At 49.5% G+C, this 15131-nt stretch overlaps 1 protein-coding gene across 3 annotated transcripts in view; it reads right to left on the reverse strand.

Annotated features, from left to right (window-relative positions):
* Window positions 1-15131, reverse strand: part of EXD3 (exonuclease 3'-5' domain containing 3) — a 313559-nt gene that overhangs the window by 144416 nt on the left and 154012 nt on the right. For all 3 annotated transcript variants that reach the window (XM_014949705.1, XM_014949703.1, XM_014949704.1), the window contains 6 exons: window positions 9725-9891; window positions 4769-4907; window positions 4231-4444; window positions 3409-3518; window positions 2613-2823; window positions 1333-1499 (listed from right to left, as the gene is read on the reverse strand). In XM_014949705.1, coding sequence (XP_014805191.1) covers window positions 1333-1499; window positions 2613-2823; window positions 3409-3518; window positions 4231-4444; window positions 4769-4907; window positions 9725-9891 — 1008 coding nt within the window. The remainder of the gene's footprint in view (window positions 1-1332; window positions 1500-2612; window positions 2824-3408; window positions 3519-4230; window positions 4445-4768; window positions 4908-9724; window positions 9892-15131) is intronic.

The raw sequence follows: 15131 nt of genomic DNA on the forward strand, positions 1-15131 counted from the left end.
GTGGCCAGCAGAGCAAGGGAGGCGTTTCTGCCCCTCTGCTCTGGTGAGACCCCACCTGGAGCTCTGTGTCCAGCTCTGGAGTCCTCAGCACAGGAAGGACATGCACCTGTTGGAGCAGGGCCAGAGTAGGCCACGGAGATGCTGGGAGGGCTGGAGCCCCTCTACTGTGGGGACAGGCTGAGAGAGTTGGGGGGTTCAGCCTGGAGAAGAGAAGGCTCCAGGGAGACCTCAGAGCCCCTTCCAGTCCCTCAAGGGGCTCCAGGAGAGATGGGGAGAGACTCATGATCAGGGAATGGAGTGATAGGATGAGGGGGAAGGTTTTTAAACTGAAAGAGGGGAGATTGAGATGAGATCTGGGGAAGAACTTCTTTGCTGTGATGGTGGTGAGAGCCTGGCTCAGGTTGCCCAGAGAAGCTGTGGCTGCCCCATCCCTGGAGGGGTTCAAGGCCAGGTTGGAGGGGGCTTGGAGCAACCTGGTCTGGTGGGAGGTGTCCCTGCCCAGGGCAGGGGGTGGCACTGGGTGGGCTTTAAGGTCCCTTCCAAGCTAAAGCATTCTGTGATTCTATGATAGTGAGTCTTCTCATTTAATAAAAAGACCTTGTTTTTCTGCTAATGTTTTCAAAGGTGCAGAAAAAAATGGATGGTTGCATCTTAAAAGTCTATTACTGAGAGAAAGGGACAGTCACAAGTCACAAGGGACAGTCAAGTCACATTACAAGATATTTTAGCAGAGACACACAGCTCCAAGTTATGGCCGGTGGAGTTTTAAGGCTCTGCCATGGCACATGTTGCAAGGGAGGCCATGGAGAAAGTGGTGGTGGCAGGGAGACAGAGACACGCCATCAGCAGAAGGGCTTTTCTGATTGATTGGTTTTAACCTTGTACACTTCTTTGGACTCTATAAAGGAGGAACTCCCAATGTGAAACCAAAGTGTAGAAGCTCAGTCAAGAGCAAAAGTAAGGAGGTCAGCGTTCTGAAGCCTCGTTGATGCAACATCTAGGCCCCAGAATTCAAACCTGCACCATGAGGAAATGTGGAAGGAGCGTTTCTACCACTAAGGTGAGCTGGGTTCTGCCCCACAGACCTGTACCAACATCTTGTAAAGACAAATGAACCTAAAATTTCAGGGAAAGCTGAAGCAAGGTACGCAAAGGAGAAAGCACATCTTACCAGTAAAGGGGTGAGGCAAGGAAGATGCTTCTGCAATAGTCCTGAGAACAGGCTGCAAACAGGTATGCCATGCATAGCTAATGGTATGACTGAGAGACAAGGCAACATATGATTTGCAGGGGTCTTGAGCAACACGCAGCTCTTTGAAGATGTTTACAAACCTGTCCAGAAGGTGATGGTATTTCTTGTTTATTCAGCTGCTTCTTTGGCTTGGGTTTTAGGCTTGGTTTTCCCACCAGACTCTCAGTCAGGTCTGAGCTCAGACCAAAGCTTGCTGGATCCTTACAGAGTTTCTCATAGATCTCCAGCAAACAGTATGCATCTGAAGCTGAAAAAAATGGAATAAGAGCCTCAGCTGGTTTCATTCAAAAGTAAAACTGAGGCTTTCCTGATGCAAGGAAGAGCCCTCACCTTTGTAAATGCCGCTGAACGCAAACAACCTGGGAAGCTCCAGCTCACTAATGTCCTCCCCTGCACTCGTACTGCTTCAGTGAGCACCACAACCCCGCACACCATCACAACAAGTCACGGCAGAGGAGCTCAAAAAGCAACCGGCCCTCTGCTGTCTCTGAGTAACGTCATACAAATGACAGTGTGCCTGTTCAAACCACCATGTGCGATAGCTTCAGCCAACCCATTTTACACTCCATTGTTACTGAGCAGCAGCTTGCCCACGGTTTATTACTGTATCTCAGCTATGGGAAGGTAACTTCCCCATTAGATGTAGTATCTTAAGAAGTAATAACTGAGTTGTTTGCAATCAGCTGCCCACACGCACTGCTGTGCGGCTTCTGTTCCTTGCAACGGGAACTGCCTAAGTCTCCAAGCCAGTTTTACAAGCCCTAGTGATTAACTTTTGTGGGAACTGTGTCAGCTTCAAGGATAGCTGAATTTAACAAAGGGCTGGTTTGCTTCGGTAGGCTGTCCTTTGATGCCCCAGGAAAAGATTTAGACCCAGACTTCTGACTCTGGGGTAATCAGCAATAGACTCCTCTGGTCCCTCCGCAGGACCAATTCCGTGCCACAGTCTCTGACACCGTGTCTGCCCATTCCTAACCCTGCTCTAACAAGTGCTTCACTATGACAAATGAAGACAGTGCTTGTTTCCCAGAAAGGCTGTGAAATGAGGCAGAAGGAAGTGGACTTTCTTCCCTTTGGTTACTGAAAGGAGTTTCCACTGAGGTGATGTTTCATCAGACAAAATCTGCAAAGCACAGGAATTCTTTCATAAGGGAAATAATGAATCACTGGACAGTTTAAACTTCAGCCATTAAAGCCATGTCTGCAAAAGGGCAAACATGACATGTGCTGGCTTCTCTGAACAGGAACTAATCTGCAAAGCCATTTTCTTTGCTTGCTACTTAACAATTTTCATGGCGACAGACAACAGACAAACACAGCCCGCAACGGGCAGTCTGCAGCACCTTGCCACAGACCAGACCTGCATAGAGGATCTGCTCCTCCCGGAGAGGCCGTTTCTCCCAGTTAGAGAGCTGCTCCGTTTTATCCAGAGGTTTCCCCAGCACATGCTGCACCAAGAGGCTGAGTCCTTTCTCTGGCTGCCTGAACCCTCTGTCCTCACAGTCCTGCTCCGGGGACAGGACATCGACCTTCCGGCCAGCCTTCTTCCAGTCAATGGAGCTCTTCTGCAGCTGATGGAAAGAAAAAGATATAAAACACATAGTTATAAAAGAACTTCTATACTACCTCCAATTCCAGTGGGTGGAGCCACACAGCAACCCTATCACTTTTATCTCTTGCCCGGCATATTGAAATCCCGTTGCCTCAGACAAGGGCTGGGATGGTATTAGATATATATGGCGTCTGGGTATTTGTTTAACAAACACACTTGCTGGAAAGAAATCTGTTTCATAGCCAGGGAAAGAAAAAAAGTGCATTATCATACAGCATTACATGAGAGCGATGGGGTTGTGACTGACTTTGCAGAGGTTTGCAGAGTGCTCAGCCGTGAGGCTGTTGGACACCAGCTCAATAAAAGAGCAGTGGCAGTTCAGCATCTCTCTCCTGGTTCCAGTGAGAAAAGGTGTTCCTGTCACACAGTGGGCATTCTCCCATTATGTTGTCCTTGAAACCACAAGTGGAAAAGGTCTATTAGCTCATTTTGCCATTTCCCGGCCAATACAGGATACAAAAGACGATGCTGTGAAGTCACGGCAGTTATCTACGAGCACACACAGGAGACACAATTTTCCATATCTTCATGAGTCCATGCTTACTTGCTTGTCTACTTTGAGAAGGTCCACCACGCCTTGCGCTTGCTTATCCGCGTCTTTCAAAGCAGCGCATGTGGATGCAAGGCTGCTAAGGTCCCCGGACATCCCATAACCTGGAGGAAAAAGAAGCCCAGATGACGCAGGTAGGGAAACTCACATCATGGCTAATGCATTGCAGCTTTTTCTAGTTCAGAGTCAAGATGCTGACAATATATGTATAAACATCGGTGGAAAGACTGTTCAGACAGGAAACAGGGCAGGCTCCCGCTTCTCCTGTTCCTGTTCCTTGCAGAACAAGACAGAGAAGACATGGATGAAAAATGCTGAGTTTAAGCTCAATTTGCTTATAGTCTGCTATGGCAATGAAAGGCAATTATGAATTTGAACTCCAGGTTTAACATCTCCTGCCAAAAGCCTCCAAAAAGACTGTACCAGCAGGTAGGGTACACCGCAGAGCTCTGCTGCCCAGCACAGTGGCTCTGGGACGGGGGCAGCACATCCAGGAAGCTCTGCCTGACAGACTTCCCATGGCCAGTCAAGGCTGGGTGTAAGTTGGGGTCTGGTACGGAACTAAGACAATGCCAAGTCCAAGAGGGGAGGCTAAGTCAGAAATCTTGGGTCTGGCCTGAAATGGGGAGACATTTCCATCATTCCCAGTTACACTGGTCACTCCGCTTTCTGGCACGGCAGTATCTGAACACCCAGGGCTACAAGAGCTGGTCCTATGTAAGTGAATTGAGAGAATGTCAGCCCCATGAGGACCTAGGAATTACACAAAAATAGGATGTGTAAAGACCCGAGGAGGGGAGAAGCGATGCATGTTACCTAGTTTAGTGATGGCTGCATCTGAGTAGAGCATCTGAATGAAATGGGGAAGCTTCTCCTTCTGACCCTCGGTCTCAGCTTGCTCCAGGAGCCGTGGCAAGTCGAGCAGGAACACTGCGTCCTTCAGAGCGAGCTGAAGGAGGGAGACCCGGGGCTTCCCCACCATGCCGAACGAAGGCTTCCACTCCATGTCAATGCCAACAACCTGCCCAGGCTGCAACACAGACAAAAGTCGCCTTCACTTAAGAGACCATCTGTGCTTGAACGTAGCCTGGACAGTCCCGTCCAGGACACAAGCTCTTCCCCTCCATCTCTTTCTACTGTGCAAGATACTACAGAGACAAGTGACTTTCACACCTGAGTTCCCACGCAAGGACCTTTCCTTGCACAGCAATTACCAATTAGACAAGTCTAAGGGAAGCTGCTGTCTTTGGCTTGGGGAGGGAGATGTCAGGGACCCACACACAGCCCCACGTACCAGCCCGCTCTGGAGTCTCTGCTCCTCGACCTGCGAAGTAAATACCAGAGTAACACTCACCTGCAGCACCTTTTCCCAGCACGGCAGCGTCTCTTCCCACGTCTGCAGGAAGTGAATATTTGCCCGTGGAATAGGAAGTTGGTAATAATCCTTCTTCTTACTCTCTTCATAATTGTCTGCCTTTGCAGCCACTTCTACCCTGCACAGAACCAGAAGCAACAGCTTTGAGCTAGGAAATATGAGGAAATCCTGGGCTGGAGGAACATCAGGGAGTCTTAAGCCCCTCATCGCACCCTGGCCCTCTATTTCCCGCTACCACTCAGCTGTTTCTCTCATCCTCTCCTTCCTCACCTTCTCTGTAATCTCAGTCTCTTTCATCTTGACTCACCTTCTCTTTCTACTCCTGCCACAGAAATGGCACCGCATCCGAAGCCTCACCACGCATATGCTCTGTGCCTGCTGTGGAGAACACCAAACCCAACCACTTGCCCAAGGCCTAGGACTCAGCTCCCTTTCCCAGAACTGATACAACTAGGATTACAAAGTTGGGCAGCTGTTTCCACATTCAGAGATAACACATTTTATATTTACTGCTTTTTGCCCTTGAGGTTACTGTGAAAGTCCACTAGCTCCCACTGTATAATAGATGAGAAGAGTCAGCTCGGACCAGCATTGAGTCCAACCAGGAGATTCACGCTTCCCCACAGCAGAAACCGGCTCAGAACGGGGCTCTCAGCCTGCTCCACACAGAGATCACTCCCAGCTGGGAACGGGTGAGTCTGCCCCATGGGTTCATACTGCGATGGCCTGGGAAGGCTTCAGAGCCCTCCCTGCTGCCATCCAGCTTCTTCTCCTCCATCCCTTTCCCTGTACAATGTCCACAGAGGTTGCACAAGACCATTTGTCCTGCTTTGCACAGGCGTGACACAAGAAAAGTTCAGAAATAACGTTTCAAAATCTTCCATATTTAAAGGAAAACAGCCAGCTGAACCCACAGACCGAGTGCCTTGCTGTGCTACTCCCTCCACTTGGGTTTCAGACGGCACCGCACAGAGAAATTCCGTATCTGTGCATTAATATCCTGGGAATGTTGGGAGATGCCGGCAGAAATGAGCTAACTGACTTCCTACAACAGGATCTTACACAGCACATTTTCTCTTCAAAAGACAGCAGAGTCTCTCGAAATGGCCTTGTAACTGGAAGCTCAGCACATTGCTACGGTGCCTCAGCCAGATGATGCAATCAGAGGAAAGAAAGTAATAAAAAATATCAAGCTATTTTGGACATATCACAAATTTCTGGATAGTCTCTTTCCCATAGAGACTTGAAATGGTTTATTATTTGAGAAAATATTTACTAACCTTATGTTTAGGGGACTGTGTGACTAATTTTGTAGCATAGCAGCTTTCGCTGTACAAACACTCTTTTCCATGGGTTTGTGTGCACGGGGAAGTCAATATTTGTGTAAAATATTTAATGAAGGTGTGCAGTCTCAGGCCTCCAGGAATATTCTCACCTGCAGAGCTCAGGAGCCACATGTGGTGTGAGCGGTGGCAGAGCTGATGTCATTTATATGGTGGTACCACCTTGTGTGAACACCCTCTCTGGGAACCTGCTGCTTTGTTAGCTCAATAAATAGAGCAGACAGACTGTTTTATGAGGTTCCACGGCTCCACTGATTTTATAGCAGCTCCTGCAGCAGGTGTCATGACTGGATGCATAACCTGAGGCACAAAGGCTTTGCTCATCTGTCGCATATCCTCATGAACGGCAGAGCCATCAGCACGACTCCTCTCCACCCATACACAAGAGCCTTCCTGCAGCAGAGATGTAGCAATGGGGTTTAGCTTCCTAGAGGCACAGAGTCTGTAAGTCACACTTCTGGAACCGCCCCTTTGTGTTTTGAGGGATTACACCTCACGCAAAAGCCTTCTGGCTCCCACCAGGCAGCTGGTGCAGCTTGAGAGAGGAGGAGGAGGGAAGCTCTGTGTCTTATTTCCCAAGGTTACATGGAGCTTGAACATGAACCCAAGCAGATCTGCACCAGGAAGAAGATCAGACCCACGAAGCTCAGCATGTGAGGTGTCCAAGGCCATCTGTGAGAACCTCCCAAAATCATCATCATTAAAAAATAAGAATACACCATGTTCTTATTAATCTTCTGCATAATTCCCATTAGTCCAATTTATGCTCAAAAAATATGACATTTAGTTACGGAAGCTGCAGGTCTTTCAGAAACACCTCTCCCAGGAGCTGGAAATTTGCTGTAATGTTGAAGAAAACACATGTGATGCTAAACCTGTTAGAGGTTACTTGCTCAGTCTCAGCTTGGTCTTCTTAAAATGGTCTCCTTAAGCCTAGTGAGGGATCAGAATTAACCAGGTAGCCAGAGACAGACCCTAACTGTGAGCTGGAGTTCCTAATTCTGACATACCACACCAGAAGGAAAGTCCTGCATGAAGAACACATGGTAGAAGGAAGCACCAAATCACCTGCATACACCTGCACGTTGTGCAGGAACTGGAGAAGCCCTGGACGGTGGGAGGCAGCTGACGAGCACGGACATGCAGGCTCCTGCAGCAGCCGTGCTGAGAGGGACCCTGTCCCTGCTTCCCACACCCAGAGCACAGCGTGGAGAGCGTCCCACGGGCTCCCCAGGGAGCAGCAACCACCGACTTCCCGCTGGCTTTATTCCTCTCCGAACAGGCCCTGTACGACGTCCTCAGCAGCTCCTCCTGGACACATACTCGGTTTCAAATCACAGTCAGATTTCCATCATACACTCGGGGAATTCAGCTCCGCATCGGAAGCCGCTCCCTTGTCCCAATGGCTTCAAGGGCTGCATTTGCAGGACGCTGGCGATGCGGGCTGGCAGCCTGCAGAAAGCTGGAAACAGCCACCTCTTGGAAGTGCTCGAGATTTTCCCTCAAACTCTCCTCTAATCTCCCCTGGCTTCTGAATTAGAAACACCAATCTCCATGCTAAAGAACCCAACACATTTCACCAGAGAGGATAAGAGAGACATCAGGAAAGTGGCACAAAGTCCAGCCAAGCACACCACCGTGGAGTAAGGTGACTGAAGTGTACAGGAGTGGAAGACTCCTAAAAGACCCAAAAATTATCATTGCTTCCTCTTTTCTGTTTTTGACAAGAGCCTTGACTCTACCTGGAAACATGCCATTGCTGCTTGAATGCCAGCAAGGCTCTGAGCTCTGCTGCCCTCCAACCCCACAGCCCAGAGCTCTCCCCCATCCACACTGAGCACTCAGGAGGAAGTCCTTTTCTGCGCGCAGAATCCAATTAGATGAATTCCGGCACATAAATGAGCAGAGAAAATGCTGGTTGAGGGCAGCAAGCCCAGTGTGCAATCCCTGCGAAGCCAGGCACTGTGGCAGCCTGCAGCCTCGCTCAGCTCACGAACACGCGTGGGCACGGAGCCTACTGGGCTGGGTGGTGACGGGACAACCAGAGCTCACCCAGCCTGGGCTTCCCCATCTCCTGTGCAGTCCTGGGTGAGACCCCAGCAGCACCCTCATGCAGTATCTGTAAGCTCTGCAGTTCCTCAGGACTTACAGTACCCTGCTGATGTGCAGGCCTTCCTGCAGGAACAAAAATGGGTTAAAAAAGTGTGCCAAACACGGCCATCTCTAAATAACGTGCTTCAACATCTCGTGGACAGAGTCACTGAAGCGTGGCAGATACACCATCACTCACATGAGTACAAAAGTGAATTACTGGGGCTCAGCATTTGCATTGGGTCGTTTCAAGTACAGCCTTTCTTCCCCATACAGCACAGCTTAGCAACTGCCTGGGACATTGCTCCACGAAGAGGATGATCTGGGGCCATCTTCTCAAAGAGACACAGCACAAAACACTCAGAACCAGAACTACAAGCCCCGGCACTCCTCCAGATCTTGCTTGCTGTGGGGATCAATTTAGGTGGCTGTATGTGCCTTCCTAAATTTTGAGCCTCTTTCCAACTTTGCACAGATTTATCCACACACAGCACGGAACCTGGTGAACCCTCCTCCCTCCACCTTCCCCCTGCTCCTCCCACCACAGCAAGTTCACAGAGATCCTTGGCTGGGGCTGTTTGCACACTTCTGTGCACTTGAAATCAAGGAGTTGTAAGAACCCTTCTTCATATGAGGATTTTTCAATTTTTTCTTTGTACCTCAGCCTTTGTACCCTTGTTTCAGATCATGCAACAAGATGAAGCTCCCATTGGAGGAGGAGCCACAGGCCAATCTGCTGCACACAACACGGGGTCCCAAAGCAGGACAGGAACCACGGCACTGGGTTATTTGGATTTCATTAGAGAGAGTAAAGGGAAAAGAGGGGGCTAAAGGCTTCTTAAGCTCACTTGGCAAATTTGTGCCAGAGAGTCTGGTTTTATCCCAAATTCAATTAATGCAACTCTTTTGGCATCTGACCCCAATGTCAAAAATTCCCATTAATTCTGAAAGCTTTGGATGAGGCAAAAACTACAGATTTTTGTAATTGAAAAATGGCTTATGAGGTGTCAAAAGGAAGAAGGAAATAAATACACTAAGAAAAATTTAAGCAACTTTATAATTATTTTCTTAACCGTAAGTCTCCTTAAAGACATTAACCCAGATTAAAGTACAGTGGGGGATACAGAGTGTACAAAAAACTTTGATAGACATGTCATCAGCTCAGTAAAATAGACGCATATTCAGCTCCTACCCACATAATTTCATTTGCATTGCTGATCTGGCACAGGAAGTCTTACGACCCCTCTGCAGCACGAAGCGGTATCTCACACAGCTTCTGAGTATTCAGGAGTGAATGTAAAATGTACCTTTCACAGACATTTCCAGCCTTATGAAAAGCAAATGCAGCACGTACATGGCCCAGATGTGATCTGAGTAAATGGAGGAAGTTTCTGCAAAATTATCTCCCCAAGGAAGCATTATGGCAGATTATTGTAAGCAAATACGTAGTCCTTGTATGATAAGCAATCTACATTGAAAAGACATGAAACAGAGCATTTACCTCTCTTGGATCCGAAGCTTTTGAAGCTCATCAGCCACTCCATGAGGCAGCATCTCCTTGGGCATATTGCAGCGTTGTGCCCATCTTGCCGCTGTATTCAAATCACAGTAACTCATTAGCAACTGTATCAGGTGCTCTTGAAGCCATCGGTTTTCTCCAACTGTGCTCTGCAAGGGATCCAGGGGGAAGGAAGACCATCAGTCCAATACCCATCATGGGTGTTCCTACCTCCCCCTCGAGACAGCATCATCTAGGGGGTCCTGGAGAAGGGCAGGAAGGAGCGAGAATCCCCCCCACTGCAGAACGATTCTGTGCAAACCCAGCGAGTGCTGCACTTCTCTGCCAAGAGATGGAGAGCATGTGCTTTAATGGAGGGCTCATTGGGTGCTTGGGTGCCCTTGGCATGTCTATGGCTGTTTGTCCAGGGAACACATGGATGTTCTTCAGCAGCAACAAGAAACAAGTGTAAAAAAATGCCATTTCCAGCCTGGCATATTATTTACTCAGATACTGATTATATTAAGTAAAATCAGAACGAGTAACTGACCAGGCAGTTGAGTTGAGCTCAGAGTAACTGACCAACTGAGTCTTTGGGCTCATTAGGCAGGTAATTACAGAAGGAGTAAGAGTTTGGATTCTTTTAGTATCATTTTGTGCCTGTACAGAGCCCTGACGCGATGCTGTGACTTGATGTCCTGGGAGAGGCAACAGGATGGCTCAGTCTCTCCAGGTGAGACAGCAGGGTGGGGTCTCCTCCAGCTTTGGGGACATCTGCACGGGTAACCAGGATGGCCAGTCACACAGTGGCTACAGGTAGGACAGATCATTAGAGCTTTCCTGAGTGAATGAATCTGGTGTTGTGCGTGAGAGAAAGGTCAGCTCATCAGCCTGCAGCCCGTCTGCACACCCCACTGTGAACAGGGGCACCACGTCCCTCCTCCAGCAGCACCGATGGCAGAGTGAGGGGACAGAGGTCCCCTGCAGCCAGCATGGACCAGCCAGTGCCACGGATGCAGTCCAGGGTGTGAGGGGTGTCACCCTGCATCGCAAACAGGCTGTATGAACTGGGCTCCAAAAGTCCTCCTTTTTCCCCACTTATCATAAGAGGAACCTGGAGCGGTTGCTCCAGCTGGAAGAACCAAGGTTGGGTGCAAGAAATTCCTCCCTTGGTGTCTGCCCAAGGCCCCTGTGGATGTGAGAACGGGATTATTGCTTCAGCCACACAGATGAACACAGCCACCTCAGTTGTCACCGAGGAGCCGGCGTTACCCACACCTGCAGTCGATGGGGGCAGTTCAGGATGTTCCCTGATCCCAGCCATTTTCTGGCAGAAGGAATGTGTGTCCATGCCCCGTCACACTGCAGAGCCCGGGGGCCAGCACGCTGCCCGCTGGCACGAGGGAGCAGCATTGGCAAAGGCAGGGCAGACACACTGGGCTTGGGACAGTCTTCACCACCACAGCCAGAGCCACCAAAGCCCTTTAGTCCTGTGCACCCTCTTGGCTGATGCCCTCCAAGGGACTGTGGCACAGCAGCTGTAAGAGAGATAGGGACATGGTGACACTGACACTGTCACACCAGCTACTCAGGGGTGGGAACGACCCTTTCCTCCTGTGCTTCTAGCCACCCCAGTGCTACTGCGGCCAGACCAGCAGCTCACTGCTCTTGCCAGATGGATTTACCCATGGATCTGCTGTAGAAGTTAACATTTCTAGCTCTGGGCAATCCTGCTTCAGCAGGGGAGTTGGACTAGATGATCTCTATGGTCCCTTCCAACTCTAGAAATTCAGTGAAATTCAGTGAAATTGTCAAGAAAACTTAACTACTCTGCACTGATGAGGCCACAACTGGAATCCTGCCTCCAGTGCTGGGCTCCCCAGTTCCAGAGAGACAGGGAACTGCTGGAGAGAGTCCAGCGTAGGGCAACAGAGATGATGGAGGGATTGGAGCATCTCCCTGCTGAGGAAAGGCTGAGAGAGCTGGGGCTCTGGAGCCTGGAGAAGAGAAGGCTGAGGGGAGACCTTATCAATGCTGACAAGTGTCTAAAGGGCGGTTTGAGGGAGGATGGAGCCAGACTTTTTTCAGTGGTTCCCAGTGAGAGGACGAGGGGCAACGGGCACAAGCTGGACCATGGGAAGTTCCACTGCAATGTGAGGAAGAACTTGTTTGGGGTGAGGGTGGCAGAGCCCTGGCAGAGGCTGCCCAGGGAGGGTGTGGAGTCCCCTTCTCTGGAGATCTTCAAGCCCCACCTGGATGCTCCTGAGTGCTGTGCTCTGGGCAGCCCTGCTTTGGCAGGGGAGTTGGACTAGAGGATCTCTAGAAGGTCCCTTCCAACTCTGACAATTCCCTGATTCCGTAAGCCAAGGTGAAACTCTACGTGGAGGCTCCGGATCCGTAGCTGTATGGCTACTGCTGCTGGCTCTGCCAACAAGAGTTTCTCACTGTAGTGAAATGCTCAGATACACACTTAAGGTCCCTTCTTGCCCTCCATCTCTCCTCCGCTGCCCACCAGGCCGTGGCTGCGGGGGCAGCAGCTGCTCCAGGGGCCGCAGGCACCGGCTCTTGCCGCACTGCAGGTCCAAACCCAGCCCTGGGGCGGGAGGCTGGGCACCGGCCTCATTCCTCACATTCCTCCAGTAACTAAAAGGTGAGAAGTTGTCTTCAAAGCAGACACCCTGCACAGAGATCTGGAAACAAACCTGCCGATGGCCCCAAGGTAAAAGGGAAGGGAAAAAAGAAAGCAAAAAAGAAAAAGAATGACCCACCCTACAGAGGTGTGGGAGGGGGTAGAGACTTGGCAGAAAACCCCCAGAGCAATCTGGCATCCCAGCGAGCGCACAGAAGCCAGTCTGCTCACAACTGCTGCCTCAGCACGGAGCCTGCACCCCTGTGACTCAGGGTTGACATTTGCCAAATGTCAAACCACATTTGTGCTCATGGACACGTGGAAGAACATTTTTACTGCTGCTCCCAAGAGGCCGGTGGCACAGTGTCAGGGGATGGGGGTCCAGCAGCTGACTGGGCCTTCAGCCATGGGGGAGAAGCAGGAGAGGGAACCGTGGGAAGGGGCACAGCAGGGGCAGATAAACTACCACCTTAATGCTTCTTGCCCTCTACATTTCCTCCCAAATCCTCCTCCTGGCCATGCCAGTCTTTGTGCATCTCCCACATCCCTGCCTTGCGCAACCAAGCTCAGCAAAGCACCTAACATGGGGGGGGGGGTGTTGAATAACTCCTCCTGCTGCATTTGCCAAGCCGCTTCCCAGAGTCCTTCCCAAAAAGAACATATTTTCTTATTAACATAACAGAGCAATTCCCTCTTCGAGCTTCCCCTGTGTCCTTCCTATTGTCTTTCTGCCTTTCTTCCAGAACACAAAGTCTTTGGGGTTGGATCTCTCTTTAGTTCACCCAAAGTAAATTCTTAATAAATCTCATTATGTCAGCTTTGTTTCTGGAAATAATGAGGTGCAGATTTTTTTTTCTTTATTTTAATGATAACAGATTTATTATTTCAGCCACAAAAACAACTCTGGAAAGAAGGTTAATCTCTCCAGAGATATTACATCTTGCATTCTGAAATGGAAAATGGCTCTGTTTGGTTTTTACTGAAAAAAACCCAACATTGCTATAAAGGGGAAAGGCTTCCACCACAACAGCTTTGCAAGAAGCAAGAATATGGAAATTTTGGCCCCAGAAGATGTGGGCACAGATGCAGAGACAAATGTTTCACTAGGGATGACATCTCTTGTATTTTGTTTTCAGTAATGAACACTTTTCAAGAGGAAACGGGCACAGTTGTTCTGATCAACACCCGAGGCACCTCCAAGCAAGAAACAATTATATATATACCATGAGGCTTGTTTATATCCCTCTCTGAATCCCAGACATATCATACCTTCTTTAATCCAGAGGCGCACAGAAAAGCTCCTGACAGCACCAACAGCCCATGATTAAAGCTTTCCAAAATGACTGCTGCAGATTTACCTACCCGTAAATCCTGTTCTTCCCCAGCCCGGTGTCTTCCAGAGCTCACAACAGCCAGGGCAGAGCGGGCGCAGGGTGTCCTGAGCTTAACCCACAGCATCAGCAGTTCCTCCGTTGCTATCAGTAATTTGGGATCCAAATAGCCAATATCTCCCTGGATGTCGCCCTAGCCAGCCCATGACTTCTGTCTGGGTGTGTTAAGTTGCATTTCTGTCAGAAACAATTCTTCACTTTCCCTCAATACCTTTTACCAGAGAGCGAAGTTATTCACACCAGTGACACTGGCTATTTGCAGAGTCAGATTTTAATTTAACTTTTGAATGTCTTGGCCAATTTCCCCTCTTCTCAAGTGCTTCCAGAAACAACAACAAAAAAATCCTGTTAGTGTAGAGAAAATGTCAAGTAGACTATTTTAGATCCAGCAACTTTAAAAGGGAAAAAAAAAACAAGCCTGGGTTTTGGAAGGAGAAACCCACTGCAAGTGGCAGAGGACTCCAACAGCATCGCTAACCTCCCCAGGGCGCTGCAGGTCCTGTGCAGATCCCTTTGTCTACAGATCCCCTGGAACATCCTCCTGCCTTAGCTTCATCGTTAATTGATTGTTGATTTGTGCTGGAGATTTCTGGTTTGAAGTCAGCACCATTGGTACTATACAGAGAGAAGGCACAGTTGCGTGTCACGGAAGCCAAGTCCTTTTTGTATGAGATTGGAGCTGGGACCCCCAGCGCCAGCTCAGCCCAGGGTGACAGCCTGGTCCGTGGGAGAAGGGGGATCCTGACTTAGGGATCTCCTAGAGATGGCACTTGGATAAAAGATGCCAACTTTCCCCACACTCACTTCTGAAGAGGGTTTCTTGTGAAAGCAGCAGGGCACTCACCCATGGCCGCTGTACAAAGCCAGAAGCATGAGAAAGCCCCGCGTTCTCACCACTTGAGCTGTTCTCTCCTCACAGGCTACTCGGATGCACTAATTTATGAACTGAAGAAGAACAAAATAGCCTCCATTCATATCCCAGAAGACTGACTTTCAGATAGCAATCAGTACGTCATTGAGAGAGCCACACTTCAGTGTTCTGGAGGCCATTACCACATCAATGGCGGGGAAGTGGTCTTTCTTCTCTCTTTCAACAAAACTCTGGCAGTGGCTCCCTGGGGCATGTTCACTCTACCCATCTCCTGCTTTGTGAATCAGGAGACTGGCTCCCCAGCCTCCCCATGCAAAGCAATTCCAAGGACTCTAACTTCCCTGTCACTTGAATGCATCAAGGCAAAGGCATCTCTTAAAGCCAACTTGCAGCTCTACTGGTGCTCCTCAGGAGGAGCTTATTGTTCCTGGGCCACCTGAACGATGTGATGAGTAGCCAGGACAATACTGTGTGAGGACGCATCTGGCTCCGTTTTTCTCTCTGCAGCTCACACGATTC

The sequence above is a fragment of the Calidris pugnax genome, unplaced genomic scaffold, assembly GCF_001431845.1.
Source record: "Calidris pugnax isolate Ruff unplaced genomic scaffold, ASM143184v1 scaffold192, whole genome shotgun sequence".
NCBI lineage: Eukaryota > Metazoa > Chordata > Aves > Charadriiformes > Scolopacidae > Calidris > Calidris pugnax.